This window comes from Python bivittatus, unplaced genomic scaffold (assembly GCF_059951505.1).
Source record: "Python bivittatus isolate LINGU-HERP-01145 unplaced genomic scaffold, Pbiv_v1 ctg000480_np1212, whole genome shotgun sequence".
NCBI classification, from domain to species: domain Eukaryota; kingdom Metazoa; phylum Chordata; class Lepidosauria; order Squamata; family Pythonidae; genus Python; species Python bivittatus.
The window spans coordinates 84,438,985-84,454,975 of record NW_028277075.1 but is presented as its reverse complement, the minus strand read 5'-3'; the positions used below and the strand labels follow the sequence as shown (position 1 = coordinate 84,454,975).

The 15,991-nt window shown below is 36.5% G+C and overlaps 1 protein-coding gene across 3 annotated transcripts in view; it reads right to left on the bottom strand.

The window, feature by feature from the left end:
• KALRN (kalirin RhoGEF kinase) overlaps window positions 1-15,991 on the bottom strand; it is a 543,871-nt gene that overhangs the window by 166,246 nt on the left and 361,634 nt on the right. For all 3 annotated transcript variants that reach the window (XM_088146453.1, XM_088146450.1, XM_088146449.1), the window contains exons 16-19: window positions 10,043-10,162; window positions 5,911-6,129; window positions 4,565-4,714; window positions 1,332-1,446 (exon numbers count right to left, since the gene is read on the bottom strand). In XM_088146453.1, coding sequence (XP_088002579.1) covers window positions 1,332-1,446; window positions 4,565-4,714; window positions 5,911-6,129; window positions 10,043-10,162 — 604 coding nt within the window. The remainder of the gene's footprint in view (window positions 1-1,331; window positions 1,447-4,564; window positions 4,715-5,910; window positions 6,130-10,042; window positions 10,163-15,991) is intronic.

Genomic DNA, 15,991 nt, shown 5'->3' with positions numbered 1-15,991 from the left:
TCTAACTTAAAGAATAAGCTATATTGTATTTCTTCTCTCACTCTCTTTCAAGGCTTCATTAGAGCTACAAGTTGCTGTTGCCAAAGCTGATTTGTAACCATAATGGGGTGCTTTCTTTTCTACAGCTGCCTAGAAACTGGAAGGAATCTATACATCCCTCAGCAGAACAAATGGGTTATTGTTCTCTTCCTAATCTCTAGCAATGACTACTAGGGGCATCATATAATTCAAGAGTGGCAAAATGTGCAGTCATTTAAATTAATGGAGAATCCTAAAACTGTTTTTTTTAATAATAATTTAAAAAGCTGAAATGAAAAGTAAATGAGTTTACAGTGCAAGTAGAACATACAGCTAATCACTGAATTGCAAACAGTCTTAAGTCTTCTGTTAGGATTTCCATTTCCTAATTTCTAGAGAACAGGCAGCAGTCATTTCCTCCTAAGGCCTCAGGTCACTGATGGAACTACAGCCATTTAGAGTTTTTTCACTGCTAACAATTGAGATTAAAACAACAACAACAACAACAACAACAACAACAACAATAATAATAATAATATATAGTGGGAAAGGGTATGAGTGAGCACGTATGACTATTTGTCTTTTGGATTTCCTCTCCTTGACTAGGTGATGGAGGGGCAGACTATGCAAAATATCTTCCCCCTATCTGGCTCTCTTCTTAGTCTAAAGTCTTTATCTGAACAGCCTAAACTGACTTGATCCTGCTGAGTTTAGAATACTTACTGTGATGCATAAGGAAGCTTTCTGAAATGATTAACAATGTTCTGAAGGCAGCTTTCTGGTTATACATAAGATTCATAGCTAACAAAGCCTTTTGCTAGAACCCTTGTAAAGAAGGGAATATTATGTTTCTACAGCTTTTTAAGGACTACAGATTTAGTCCTTAAGACCCAGTCTAACAGGATGAATCTCAGACATTCTCATGTTTAAAATACCTCTAGATATAATAATCTAACAGTATGATGTATTGATTAGATTGCATGGAGTTATTCCTAACTAAACACATTGGTGCAATTCTCTCTCTAGAAAAGAAATGTATACATCAGAACCATTTCCCTGATTTCTGAGCTGGCAAGGAGAGAACAAAATATTTTGCAGTTCCTTGGGACATCTGATCATATTCTGTTTGGTCCACTGTAAAAGATGGCAAGTGCATGCATTCCCGGTTGTATGTAAGAATTGCTTATTCCATTTAACTGATGTAAGAATGCTTTTGAGATGGCCATAAACAGAAGCAGTGAGTGTGTGATATACAATATTTCTAAAAACTAAGATGCCATTCCATTAATGTGAGTCTCAAAGAACACACTGGCCTTTCACTTGCTGTTCAGGTCCCCTGGTATGGCTCACTACTCCTGGCATGCTGACGTTGTTTCGATGAATGTACTTGAGAAACACTTCTGCATTCCTTCGTGCTAGTGTGCAGGCCTGTGGGCAACAAATAACACCCCCCAGCCCCAACACAACAGTTACCATTTTGACAAGCAAGTTGGAAGAATAAAACATTAAGGAAGCTTCTGAACTGTGACTTGAGCTTCTTTTCCCTTTTGACCTCTGAAGGATGTTGATGCGCATGAGAAAACATGAGAGATCTTCAGACTGCAGTCACACACATCCATCATTTTGGGGATGATATGAGAGAAAATATTACATAGAAAAATCGACTGATTTCCAATAAAAGTAACAGCACTAACATCTCAAGGCAAGATGTTAATCTTGATTTTACCCTAGAAGCTGACAGCTGATTTCTTCAGGAATTTGGTCCTTCAAAGTTATACAATTGTCTCATCTGTATGTTTCATTTTAAAAAAAAAGAGTTACAAGTTCCTTTAAAACATGGGTTGAGGCATTATAGGGCACTAAGAAGGAAAGCCTGTCATTTCCTCCATCAAGAATACATATAGCTTAAGACCTGCCTTATCCTAGTCAGACCAATAGTCTACGTAGAACAGTACTGCTTACTGCAGTTGGCATCTTCATGCAATCAAAGGCAAAGATCTTTCCCAGCCCTGACTTCCTATTATACCAGGATTTTATAATTCCATCATCAATGTACAATACACATGCCATTGAGCTACCAACTGCAGGTGCCCTGAGCCAGGGAAATGAGAACTTGGAGAGAGGGATGCGTTGACAAAAGAAAAGGATTTGGTTTGGCTTCTTCAATCTCTCAACATAAGTACATCTTCAAAAACCAGGAGGAGAAGAAAAGCAAGAGGTTTCAATTGCTCCTCTGCTTGGTAGTTTAATCTTGCTATCATGTTAACTACCATCTTAGTTTAATATTTATCAGGGATTATGGAAGTAAACATCCAATAGTTACACCTCCTCCCAAAAGCACTTGGTGGGCATTTGCCCAAAGTTACCTTCCTTCAGGTTTGACTGCTGGCCATTCTCCTTTTTTTAATGCCACAGAGCATGTAAATATATTAGACCTTCACCTTTCCATACTCTGATACTTGTTTTTGCAGAAATGTTATTTTCTTAGAATCAGCCCTGATGATACACCAAAAGTCAATGTATAAGTGTTTTATTTAGGTTAGTGGAATATTCATGTGAGGCACCATCACAGCAGCAAATTTGAAAAGTTACAAGCTAAAGTTTTTTAGTTCAACAGAACTAAAAGAATGAGAGGTTAATGGAAGCAGTCTTTGAAATGTGTAATGTTACTGTAGAAGTTTATATTTATTTTATTAGTACAGATTCTAAGCATGAAGAACCCTCTTTCATGGGTAGCCATGGTTCAGACTATGCAGGCATGAAATCTTTGCAGAGAAGAACATACTTTTGGAATTCATGCACACATTCTTCTGTTTTTATGGCTCTCATTATAAAGTAAGATGAAAGGACTTCTGGGGAAGAAATGGTGAATTGAAGATGGCTCCACTGAGAGTGGAGCTGATGACTGCAGTGGAATGAAGAGCCGGCCAGGGGATTGGCTCTTCAGGATTCCTTTCTGGACAAGGAGAGGACTTGGGATTGCCCACAAGTGCTCCAGAGAGTTGCTGCTCATGAGGAGACTGCAAGACAGTGGTCTCTGATGGGTTTAGAGCTCTGGGAGATGAGGGAATAGCCATCTTGCTCAAACCACAGGCAGTACCTTTATAGATACAGGGTTCACATATTTCCTTTTCTAATCATTTTTGGCAATTACTTATTAAGTGCTTTTCAGCTATTAGGAACCTTTGGAATGACAGGTTTTACAGTACTGGATGAGTCCTTCAATCCTTCACAAAAGAAATTTTAAATACAGGTTTAAAGACTTTAAAATATATATATATATATTTTGGAATAAACAGCAAAAGGGTGATTAGAACATTGATTTTAGAAAGTTACAAATGGACTAAGGATCCAGATGGATTTGAAATAAGATGTTGGAATTATTTATAAGAATCCTTCCCATGGGAAAATGCTGTTGTTTTGAATTCTTAAAAAAAAAAAAAAGATAGTATGGGACTGAAGATTGGACACTAGAGGGAACTAGAAGGAACTAAAGATTACAATTAAAGAAAAAGAACACTTAAATGTGACTTACTAATACAGAATGGAGCAAAATACTTTAACACTGAACTATTGAGGGATATTTGTGAACAAAGTATCCAGAAGTTAATTTTAAGAGTATCTGCCATTATAGACAGACTGTGTTTAAACAAAGTTATGGAAGAGGAACAAGTTTTACCAGACAAGACTGAAACTAATCTGAAAGTGGATTTAAAAATGACAGGCTACAAGAATGGGATGGGAAAAGATGCTACACTGGATATACAGATGAAACCGACTGTTGTTCTAATAATTAAAAGGGATATACAAATAATAAAAAAGCGACCTGGCCAACTTTCCTATATTGGATTTACAAAAGAGACTTGTTAAAGTTTGGAAGAATTTTGTGAGAAGGGACAAAGAAAAAATGAAATCAAGTTCTAGGACATTATTTGAAGGCATTAAAGATCAAGATTGTTAAAAGTAAAAGGAAGGAATATAAAGTTGGTTTATTTGATCAAGGTTAAAATAGGTATGTTCTTATCTCTGGTAACCCTTAATGGACTTTTGCTGACTAGGACCGAATGATGAGGTTTAAGAATTTGTTTATAGATAAGAGATGAGATATGGGAAAAAGAGATCATTTGTTGTATTTTAAGAGAAGGTGATAAGTTACTAACATTGTTTATTCTTGTGAAGAAGGGGGAAGTCATTTCTTTCTATATTTCTTTTCTTTTTCTTTACAATATTCTTATTTTTTCTCTTTTTTTCTCTTCTATTTTTCTTTTATTTTCTGCACCTTCTCTTTTTTCTTTTTATTCTTTTATTTTTCTTAGTTTGCATTAGTTTTTATCTTTTTAATTGTAATGTTTAATAAAATTACTACAAAAAATAAAATAAGAGGAAAGATACCTCTGTTCTACAAAATACAATAAATCATAGACAGAACATAATTTATGTTTCTGCAGACAGTTTTCCATCCAAGAGTTAGTACCCAACTTACTCCTGCAGTCAGAACAAAGGAAAAAAAAAACAGCTGCTGAAAACCAGGGGAAATAGACTAGACCTTGAGAAAGGCTTCCTTCTGTTCCAGATGTTTGCTGATTAAGGGGATAACATGATCTATTTCAGATGCTGGCCCCAGCTTATCCCGACCTCCACACCAGTCTTCATCTCTTCGATATTCCTGCTCCAAACTCTCCAGCACACTGCAAACCTTAGGCACAAGCCAGAACACAATTGTTTAGTTATCAAAGTTATCTTTAAAAGCACAAAAGATTTATCATTAAAAGCATGAACCTATTCAGCTAACCAAAAATATAGGACTGATTCACAGATATTATATGAAATTCCTTATACGGGAAGGTCACGTGAGGCAGCCTTTCCCCCATTTGAGCCTCTACAGATATATTAGACTGCAGCTCCCATCATTCCCATCCAGTATGGCCATTGATGAAGGAGTAATGGAACTGTAATACTGGAAGGGTCTAGACTGGGAAAAGCTAGGTTAAGGAACACAAGCTATTTGAAAATTTCAAATTAGCAAGACTCTACATATACATTTGTGTATATCTATATATATATATGCCCATTTTTTTTTAGATTATTGCAATAATGCCTGTATTGCCTATATATTGTATTGTATATAATATACTGCTATTTTGTAACTATTAACTATGATACAAATGTTCTATGTCAAGGAATAATCTAACAGCTTTAGTCATTTATAAGTTTCAAGAATAGTGTCATTTGATCTACCACAGGTTTTAATTTTGACAATGTTAAAAATGAAATATTATGAAAGAAAAGCAGCCCCTTTCAGGAGAAGGTTCCAACACCTTTATTTTATAGTTGAAGAAGCTGGATTTGTACTGGTAAAAGTCTCTAACCCAATCCTAATCACTAGGCTTTTGGTTAGGAACCACAGAGGAAATGTTGATTTTGAATATTTAGCCTCATATAGACCATGGTTTTCAATCTGCAATTGGGGCAACAATGTTTTGGCTAAAGATTGTCAACGTTTATTAGATAATGTGTTCATCAAGGCAACCTGTCTTGGGTAATGTAAGCATTTTTAAAAAATTTTTGCCACATTCATCATGTTCCCAATAGGTAACCTATTAATCACATTAAGGAGACACAGATAAGTCCTTTGTGCTTAATATTAGGATAACCAAATATAAACTTCAATGAGCGCCGTTGTTTAGGGATGGCTAGAAAAACAAAGAATTTAACACTATATGCAATTCATCCACTATGGTCAACCACTCTATGTCATTGAATAAACAGTAGTAATTATAAATGGTAGGAATGATGTCTTTATGCAACTGTCACCTCACATAATAATGGAGCTATTGCAAACCAATTAAACACAGTCAGTGCTGAGGGTGAAGAAGGCCTTGTTCCTCTCACCTGCTCTGACGTTTTATAGAAAGCAACAGAGGCATTAACCAGTTTCAGCCGGTCCTCCATCTTTAGCATGAGTTGCTGCCAGTGCAAGGCCACCTTTTCTGCACATTCCCGGATGGCGTCGGCATCATAGTGCCCAGCCTGCAGTAAGACCTCTGCCTTCTGCTGCACTTGGAGGGCACTCTGGTGTGTCTTCTGCAAGGAAGTGGCATGAAAGAGGGACTGTGTATGTGGGGAGGAAAGAGAGATTTGTACAGATGTGCCAAGCAAATGGTATAAAGAGGTGAGGTGAGGTGTGAGCATGAAAAGGTGAGAGAATGAAATACTTTTTAGAGTGAGCTCTCTTCAGTAAGCATTCTGTATACTCATACAAGGACATTTACTTATAATCTAGGTTTATGTCCCATTTTTTGGTAAAACACCCCAAATGGCCTACAAGTAAAAAGGATGCTGACATTAACCTGGTGTATCTGCTATACAGTGCTTTAGAATCTTTTTTTCTCTTTTGCCTCATTATAATCTTAAGAGATGAAAACCCATATTCATTTTAAAAACAGAATGATGTGCATTTTAAACACATTTTTACCACAATGTAACCACCTTGAACAATTGAACCTCTATGTTTGAAGAGCAATTTTACAGCTTATATAAAGCTTATACAGGTAGTCCCCAGTTTAAGAACAAGTTCCGTTCCCAAGGTCTGTCCTTAAGTCAAATTTGTATGTAAGCCAGAACAGTAGTATTGTATAATACTGAATAAGTAGTATTGTGTAATTAACTCAAACCATTGTGTATTTAACTTGAATCATTGTGTATTTAACTCAAATTTTGCTACAATAGGCTCCATTCTTAACTATGGGTTGTCTGTAATCTGGGCATTCTTAACCCTGGGACTACTTGTATACTGAAAGCAGTCCTGCCACTACAAAAATTGCTAGATGAGATTTTTTTGAAAATGCTTAAAGACCATCAGTTGGTTTTATTTGCAACCCAGTTAAACAGAAGGGTTTAAAAGAGAGAGAGATGAAAGGATTTGCAAAGAAAATACCCAATATACCAACTAGACCGTCTCCACTTTGTAGATAAGTAACATGCTGAGATATCAAGCACCTGATCTTTAATATTTAATTTAGTAACCCACTCTGAACTTCTCTCCTCTTGGCAGCATGAATAACCACATTGCACTAGGGGAGGAGTGGCTCTTTTTTATTCTTTCTTCTATCAAGAATAAGCATCTCTGAAGTATAGCAAGCTACGCAAACAGAAAATAAATATCTTGGTCCAAGAAGTGCTTCATTAATGCTGCCAAGATGTACTGAATGATAAAGAATTTCCTCAATGGATGATAAACCCTCCCCTTCCTTTTAGGGCTTGCCAGCATGACAAAATCTGTAAAAAAGTGACTACATGTTAAAATATTGGATAAGGGGATTTCTGGGAATATCAATACAGAGAAAAGTAACCACTTTCTGTTATTGTATTTAGGCAATTTTCACAAGTGACTCTAAAAGCAGTTGTGAATTCCCTATAACAAAATCGATCCCTAAGCAATCTCTAAGTATCCACAACTTAATCCCTAAGCAAACACTTGGAAAAAATATTTACAGGAAGTAAAATATGATGAAAATATCAGCTGTTATTCCTAAAACACATAAGTACACTAACTTTGTGATACAAGTAACTCATCTGCTCATCTAATATATATATATATGTGTTCAATGGCTTATCAAATTAGAATTGAAGTGACCCAGCTTAACCCACAAAGCTCCCCCATGATCTTGGGCCAATCACTGTCTCCTGACTGACCTACCTCATCTGGCTATTGTGAAGATGAAAAAGGAAAGTCTGCCATCCATATTACCCTAAGCTCCTTGAAGGTGTCATGGGACAGTTAGGAAATAAATGAACTGCAGCTGCTTCCAAAAAAGCTAACTTCTTCTTTTTCCTAATAGAGTATTATAAAATACCAGAAATTGAACTATATCTCTCATCTGAAGAAGTGATGAAATAAACACTGGGACTTAAATATACTGAGGATCCTCAGAAAAATAAATATCCAGAACAAAAAGATACAACTGGAGTGCAATGAAGGAGATTAAGATCATTTTGAGATCCAAAATTAAATGTCAACAAGGGCAATCCTTTCCTTTTATTTACCTCCCTAGAGGTAAATTTTCTGGTATTAATTTGTATGTGGACTACTATAACCTTTGCTGTTTTGCGAATAATATTCATATATTGAGTACATTTTAAAAAAAAAGTATTTGTCTTGATTGCATCAGATTATACATCTTGACTGGAGAATGCCAGTGAGATATTTATTTATTTATTTAATCTGGGGCAGGAAGGTTAATGGTGTGTAAGGTATTTCTACATCAAAACATGTGCTTAAAACAGTTATCAAGAGCTTGAAATGGATTACACTCCAACTTTACCAGCAATGTCCCAACACTATTTCAACCATTTTAGAAGGGTCTCAAGCTCAACAAAACTCTCACTTTCAGATGAGCTGTTTGAAGCTCAGAACCTTTCCAGATTGGTCGGAACAGATGCCTTTTAACTTGACCATTATCAGACCATTTGAAGATCAAAACAGTTTGAATTCACTGTCACGCTACTTAGTAGGAACTCCCCCAGTGGTCTCTCTGAAGGAAGCCTTGTAGGCATAAGAATCCTAATGCCTTAGGGCTCATATATTTGGACTGGTTTGGGGGGGCAGGGAGGAAGTGGCAGAGGCAAGGTTGGGAAAGTGATAACAAAACATGGCCAGGAGGCACGACAGCAGCAGAGAGAAAGCAGTGCTGTGTGTGATCGATGACATCATCATTCACACTACCCGGCCACCTGAACAGCTGCAGCATCCAGAGCTCAACTGTATAGGGCAGGGTTCCTCAACTTCAGCAACTTTAAGATGGGTGGACTTCAACTCCCAGAATTCCCCAGCCAGCCATGGAATTCTGAGAGTTGAAGTCCACCCATCTTAAAGTTGCTGATGTTGAGGAACCCTGGTATAGGGGATATAAGATGCAGTGGATTTCAAACTGCATACCTCAACAGACTATTTCCTAAATCTTGCTTTCTGCACCATTCTTTCTACCAAAGAAACTAAAAAATAGAAATGGATTATTCAGACATGCTACCAAGTGAGAGTTACAAACTCTAGACAATTGACTCAGTCAAAGCAACATATCCTGATGAAAAACCACTATTAGACTGAATGCCCCGATCTCTATTTTCTCTCACATTATTTTGTGCCTTGGCCTCCTCTGCTTATTACTTGCCCATCTGACACCATGGAATCCAATAGCTTGGACTGAATATATTTTCTCTGTGTATACTTTGGTATATAACACTATTGCTTGCTTATATTGTTTGAAAATGAAAAGAAAATAAGTTTAACAGCCCATACCAAAAAGTGTTATATTGAAATCAATATTAAATTGATATGATTTGCTATAACATAGTAAAATACAAAAGCTTACTTTATAGCCAGCACCTATTGTAAATTATGTGAGTCCAAAAAAATGTACCATGGTCATAGATCAAAACCTGCCTTGCTCTCAAGGTATACATGTGAATTCCACTTACAGCTGGATATTTTGGCTGCAACCATATGGCAAAATATAATTATGATCCTTTCTGCCCTTCCACTATTACCTTTTGATGTGGAAAATGAGTTATGTTTTCATATGTATATATATGAAAACATGACTCATTTTCACATATATGGGTAGACCTCATTTAGCAACTGCCTCATACAGTGACTGTTTGCAGTTATGACAGTGATGAAAAAGTAACTTTGCGACCAATCCTTGCATTTACGACCTTCGCAGGTCTGTAAAACAAAGGAAAGCTGTAGTAAGATCATAAGCACAGCTGTGGTTTCACTTAGCAATCATTTCACTTAATGACCAAATTGCCAGTCCCAACTGGGTTTGCTAAACAAGGACTACCTCACATACACATACACACACATTAATTTTAGGAACAGGAAAGTTTAACTGTTAATTGGACGTTATATCTTCCATGCTACTCTCCTACTCTGAACACCATTCAGACTATTTTCAGATCAGCCAGCCTCATCTTTGCAGTTTGTACAGGGAAAGGGAAAGCCAACGTGCACAGTAAACATTACCTCTATGGCCAGCTGAAACTGCTCATGCTCTCTCTGGAGCTGCTCAGCTTCTGACAAGGAACTTGCATTGACAAGACTGGCATTGAGCATTGATTCTCCATTACGGATCCAGCCAAGGACCTGGCAGGAAAAATAAGACAGACATTTTGAAATACAACTTTTTAACTTTCTTCATGAAATTGCTGGAGTGGACTGCACTGTGGATTGCAGCGTCACCAGCATGCAGATGTTACACAAATCCAACTCTTATCTCAATCTACTTTATCAGGAAGGCTGTAGAACTCTTGAATCTGTATCTGGAACTGGTTTTGGGGTAGATGAGGGTGAACAAGGTAAGACAATGTCCAGACAAATTGGACATGTGGTGGATAACGAAGCTGATTTCTCTGGATAGAGAAATCATGTTCTTCAAGCTTCAGATATAGGCCTTTTTCACCACTTGACCTTATTCGATAATAGTTACTGTGGATCAGATGATGCATTTTAGTTTTCATTAGAATTAGTCTGAAAAATTAATCAATTAAATAAAATGGCCTGCTTTTGATGTGGTCTAAGTATGACTAACTTATTCTGGATCTCCATGCTGGTCTATGACCATAACAAAGATTTGATTTGATTACTCTGGATCTAATCCAATAAGAGATAATATGAATTTGATGCTCCCTGTTACAAAGGAACAAAACTCATATATGAAACACTGTAAATAAAGCAGAAATAATCTTTGATTAAATATCTTTAACATGAACACTAAGCAATTTTACTGAGTATATTGGCTCCAAGAGTAAATAGAAATATATATGATTTGCATCTACTTTAATTTACTTAACAAGGTCCCCAATTGTATGTTACCTAACGGAGTCAAATGCACCTGACTTAGCAATGTTATCCATTGTTTCATGCAACTTGTTTCTGAAAATTATTCCCATTTTCCAGATACATTTGTCTGCAGCTCCTTGAATTATTTGAGATAGCTGGAAACAAGATTCCACTATTTCAAAGCATCAACTTTCTTTTTCTTTCTTGTTTCAAGTTTGTAGACACCGATTAATTGTTTCACAAAAAGATTCAACCTTTATTTGATACTCATCCAAAATCCATCTGTGGATGCAGAAAGAGCAGAGAAATATTTACATTTTACCATTGTTATTGCTACACAGTAATGCCTAACAAAGGCTCTTACCCATGTTCAGTCAACTTTTCATTTTACATCTAGGTATCTTTTTTGCCACTTCATCTCCCAGAGCTCCTCCAAAAAGCAGGGGGTTTCTCTGGGATTCACAAGCAGCAAGAGTCTGCACAGACATATTCCATCTAAGGCCATAATTGCTTGCTCTTCCAAGCAGCAACTATGGCTTCAGTTGAACCATGCACTAGGATTTCAGTGACAACTACAAGCTCCCTCTGAAACCCAACTGGATCCATCAAACACCTGGGCCAGGCCAATCAAACAGGTCTATCCTCCCTGAGGTGGTGAGGAGGGGAAAACTCTAAGGATAACAGGAAGTGATCTGTCACTTCCAACAGTAATACCTGCAATTCTAGATCATGCTGCCACTGCGCAAGATATAACTCAGATCTGGTGAGTGAGTCCCTATGCATTAGGCCCTTGATGACATTCATCAGATCTGTAGTTTCTATGGTGGCCATGAACTCCTGAGCTGCTTCCAATTCTGCACCTAGAGAAGGCAGGTTGAAATTCTCTAACATCATAAGCCTGGGGAACTCCACCGCCAGTCTGACCATGGCATCCAGCAGCTCAAGTATGGAGGCAGCTATGCACAGGGTGGCTTACAATAACAGCAGTCCCATCTGATCTCTAGAGCCCAACTTGATGAATGGGGTCTCACATCCAGTAATTTGCAGAGCAACATCCCTGAAAGTCACAAGAGTTTCCCAGATGTTCAAAGTTCCTTCCCAGGTGGCAGCTGATGACACACCCAAAATCCAGGTAGACCCATTTCCAGGAATGTCACCCCTCCCTCCACTATGTAGCCAGGTTTCAGTAATACACCCCAGTAATACATTCTCATATTTAATCATGAATGAGGAAGGCCTTATTACAAGCTGAGCTGGAATTAAGTAGCAGCAGTGGGAGACCAGGGCGACCTAAGACAAACAGTCCAGGAGGCTGGAGCATGAAATCAATACTAAACAGTGAGAATGGGAGGCTCCTTGGTTCTTGTCATAACTCCCCCTGCCTATCACCATCAAGTTGTTATTGCCTGCCCTTAACTCTCCCAACATACATGCTCTGACCCCTGCATTTCTTTCCTTGCATCAGTGGACCTCATCAAAACCTCCCCTCAGCTGACATTATCAAGGATGTTTCTGCCTCAAATTCACTAAGTAACCCTTGTAAGTATTTATATCCTGCAAATATTTACAAGCATTCTAACCTTTGCTGTTATTTTGCCAGTATCCACAATAATTCTTTTCTTTCTCTTGGCATAAAGAACTGTGAAAAATCAACCATCCATCTTGTGATATTCTAAAGAAGATTTGGGATGTCTTTTCTAATGTTAAATTTACTGTCTTGGCATTGGAGTTTATAGACTACATAGCTGAAAACAGAAACCTTTATTAAATGAGAGTAGGGGGAAAACAACAATTTAGAGTTTCCATTGTGCTAAAGTGCAACCACATGTTGGCATTTTAGAATTCTCCAGACTTTATACCGCATCAGCAAAAGTTAAGTAGGGTTAGCACCATGGGCTGTTTGGTTGCAGTCTACTTTTCCTTGGCTTCTAAGAGCAAGAGCTATTTGGTAATGAATTTAAGACCATTTGTTGTCTCAACTGATCCAAAGTGAAAGTGAAGCCCACTTGGATCCAGACTGAAAATGAATAACAAGCCAAAATCAATACAGATTCCAATTTCACTAAGTGATGTTACTTATGACTCATTCTTTGGGAAGCCAAATTTAGCCAATACCCGCCACATTATGACAGGGCCATGATATATTTAAATTCAGCTAATTCCAAGGAAAGCTATAGCTGCAATAATTCACATGTTAATAAGCAATTGACTTTTAAAGTATTAATCTGAACAAATAAAATCTTGCCATGGGGTTCCTGAAAGGCATCTGAATGAAGAAAGTTCACAAATACTTTTAAAGAAATTAATGAATCACAGTTGTCACAGTCTCTCTTGAACTAGGTTTGAATGTTCACTTCTAAACCAACAGCCACTTGATCTGCTCTTTTGGTGTTGGTACGGTATAATTAAATTAATATAAAAATACAATATTTATTGAGCAGCTATTACAAAGATATTCTTTAAAAACGAAAAGAACATTAGAGATAAAAATATGCAGAGACATAGAGAATGAGAGAGTGCATTCTTAAATGAATGTAAAAATGAAATCAGAACATTTAAAAAGGAAACTTTAAAAAATTAGTTATAAATTTAAGGAAGAATGATGTATTTCCATAAGAGTCATATAATGATTGAATCATAAGCAGTAATTCCTTGGAGATTATCTTGAAGACTGGAAACTTCAGTTAGTTCATATTATTTTTAGCAGGGATCATATATTGATCATATCATATCACCATGTATCATAGTACAAAACAATATCAGTGGTTGCCAATTTATTTTTGAGAGATATTTCTTTCCCTTTGATTCCATCTTTCTCTTTGCTTCCAGTGAGCTATTTTTTAAATCATGATATGTCATGGCAAGTTCTATAACTATGTGGCAATAAGAGCAGGTAAAAAAGAGGATTGGGTTCTACAAATATTTTCAGCACTAAGCCTGATTGATCATTTTGAGCTCTGAATGAATGAGGGATTTGTCATAATCTTTAAAATCTTTAAAAACTTTCTATCTTTATGTGATAGCTTGAAACTCATTTTTAAGAGTAAAGAATTCATTTTCAGAGCCCTCACACCGTATTCCAATATTTATAGCCCTTGAGGGTATAATCATACTCTTACATTGATGAAAGTGGTTGAATGGGATTGTGAAGCAGATAGGTTGCTCAGCTGCAGCAGCTAAATGTAAATTGAGCAAATGATGAAGCAATCAAGGTCTCTTTACTTCCATATTCTGAATTTTGCATATATTCCAGTCCAATATTCTTGGTATTTCAAATTCACCATTCTCTTGGCCTAAACAAGCAGTCAGTACAATCATATACACAAACATTTTTTTTGTTAATTTATTTTTCATGTTCCTGTCTCAACATGAAATATTCAAGTCATCTCACAAGATTTAAAAAAAAATAGAATTATTGTCCCATGGGTCAGTAATAATGCAGGAATTAAACCTTAGATATTTTTACATTAGTGTTTCGTTGGTCTATGCTTCATGCAAATCAAATAAATGTTTTCTGTTCCATAGAAACCAGTATGATTTCTTCCAGCTTCTTGCATAGTCTCACAGATTTTTATAAGTAACAAAATGTTCCAGACTTGTATATCACTGAACACAAGTATTATTAACATTTACATGCACACTCCACTCCCACCAAACATTTTTCTCAGTTCTTGATCCAAATCAGTGGCTTTGTTCAAAAGAGAAAGAGAACATATCCATACTAGACCCTAAAATGAATGACAATGATGATAGTTTGGGGATTTTTTTTTCATTCTTACATCTGTTAGTTTTGAATATGTACGTAGCTTAACTATCACTTTATTCATGTGAATACATGGTACACAAGAAATGAAAAACAGGACTGATTTGATTTTTTTTTTAAATGAAAGATTGTGAGATTGCCTCCAAAACGTACAAGCCCATAGTCCAGGAGTGCTTCTGGACCCACCACTATTGCAGGAGGCCCAGGTGACTTCTATACCTAGGCAAAGCTGTGCCTATTCCAGAATAGAGATAGCCTGGCCATATTGATTGATGCATAAAAAAATCTCAAGAAATATGGTTACTATGATGCTCTTAGTCCATTTGGGAGATTTGCCAGGAGGCTATAGCTAATACAGAATGCAACAGCAAGGGTACTGACTTGGATGCCTTTCTGCTCATATATCCCACTAGTCTGTTACTAGGCCATGTTCAGCATATTGCTATTGGTCAGTGTAGCCCTAAATCACTTATAACCAGGTTATCTATAAAAGTGTCTTCAATTACATCAATTTCTTAGACATCTGAAGTCTTCAGTGGAAGTTTCAACTTGCTGTCCTGTGACTTGCAGAAGACAAATGATGCAGTCTTCTTCTGTTGTATCTGTTGGGCAGAATGATCTCTTCTCTGAGATATGACAAGTCCTGATATATTTTAGGCATTTTTAAATGCTGGCTTTCTGCAGCTGTTAACACTCTAATATTGATTTTCCGTTTTTAATCCTGTTTTTATCCTGTTTTTAACATGTTAGGATGCTTTACATAAAAAAGCAGCATATGAATACTTTTAATACATAATAAAATAAATAAGATAGACATTCACTCTTAGATCAAATCTAAAGACAGATAGCTCTATCCTCCATATAGCTGTCTAAAATATTTATTAAAAATCCTTTTGCCACCAAAGTTCCATCCCTCCCTAATTTTCTTAATTTTATCATCAGTATTATTGACACATAGCATTATTGTCCTTATACAGAAGAACTTACTGATATATTGTAATAAGGACAAAATTCAGCAGAATGTGCTTTTAAAGAAAAGGAATGTTAATGGCATATTTTGCTTCAAGGATTATGTAACTATAATTTCTCTCTTGCAACTCTTTTTATTTCAATGTTCAGATTTCATGAAATACAGAAGAGGTAAAGAGAATAAATTTGTAATATGTTAAATAGGATTGATCTCCATATAAATATAATATAATTAAACCAGAGCAAATTGTAAACACTTGTGATTTTGAGCCATGAATACACACATTTTGAGACAGTGCTTTAAATTGCCCTTACTCCCTCATTGTTTTCCAAGATGTGTGTAAAGTGTAAACACATTTTGCTGCAAATTTGATCCCATTTGGGTCTGACCACAATGTTCA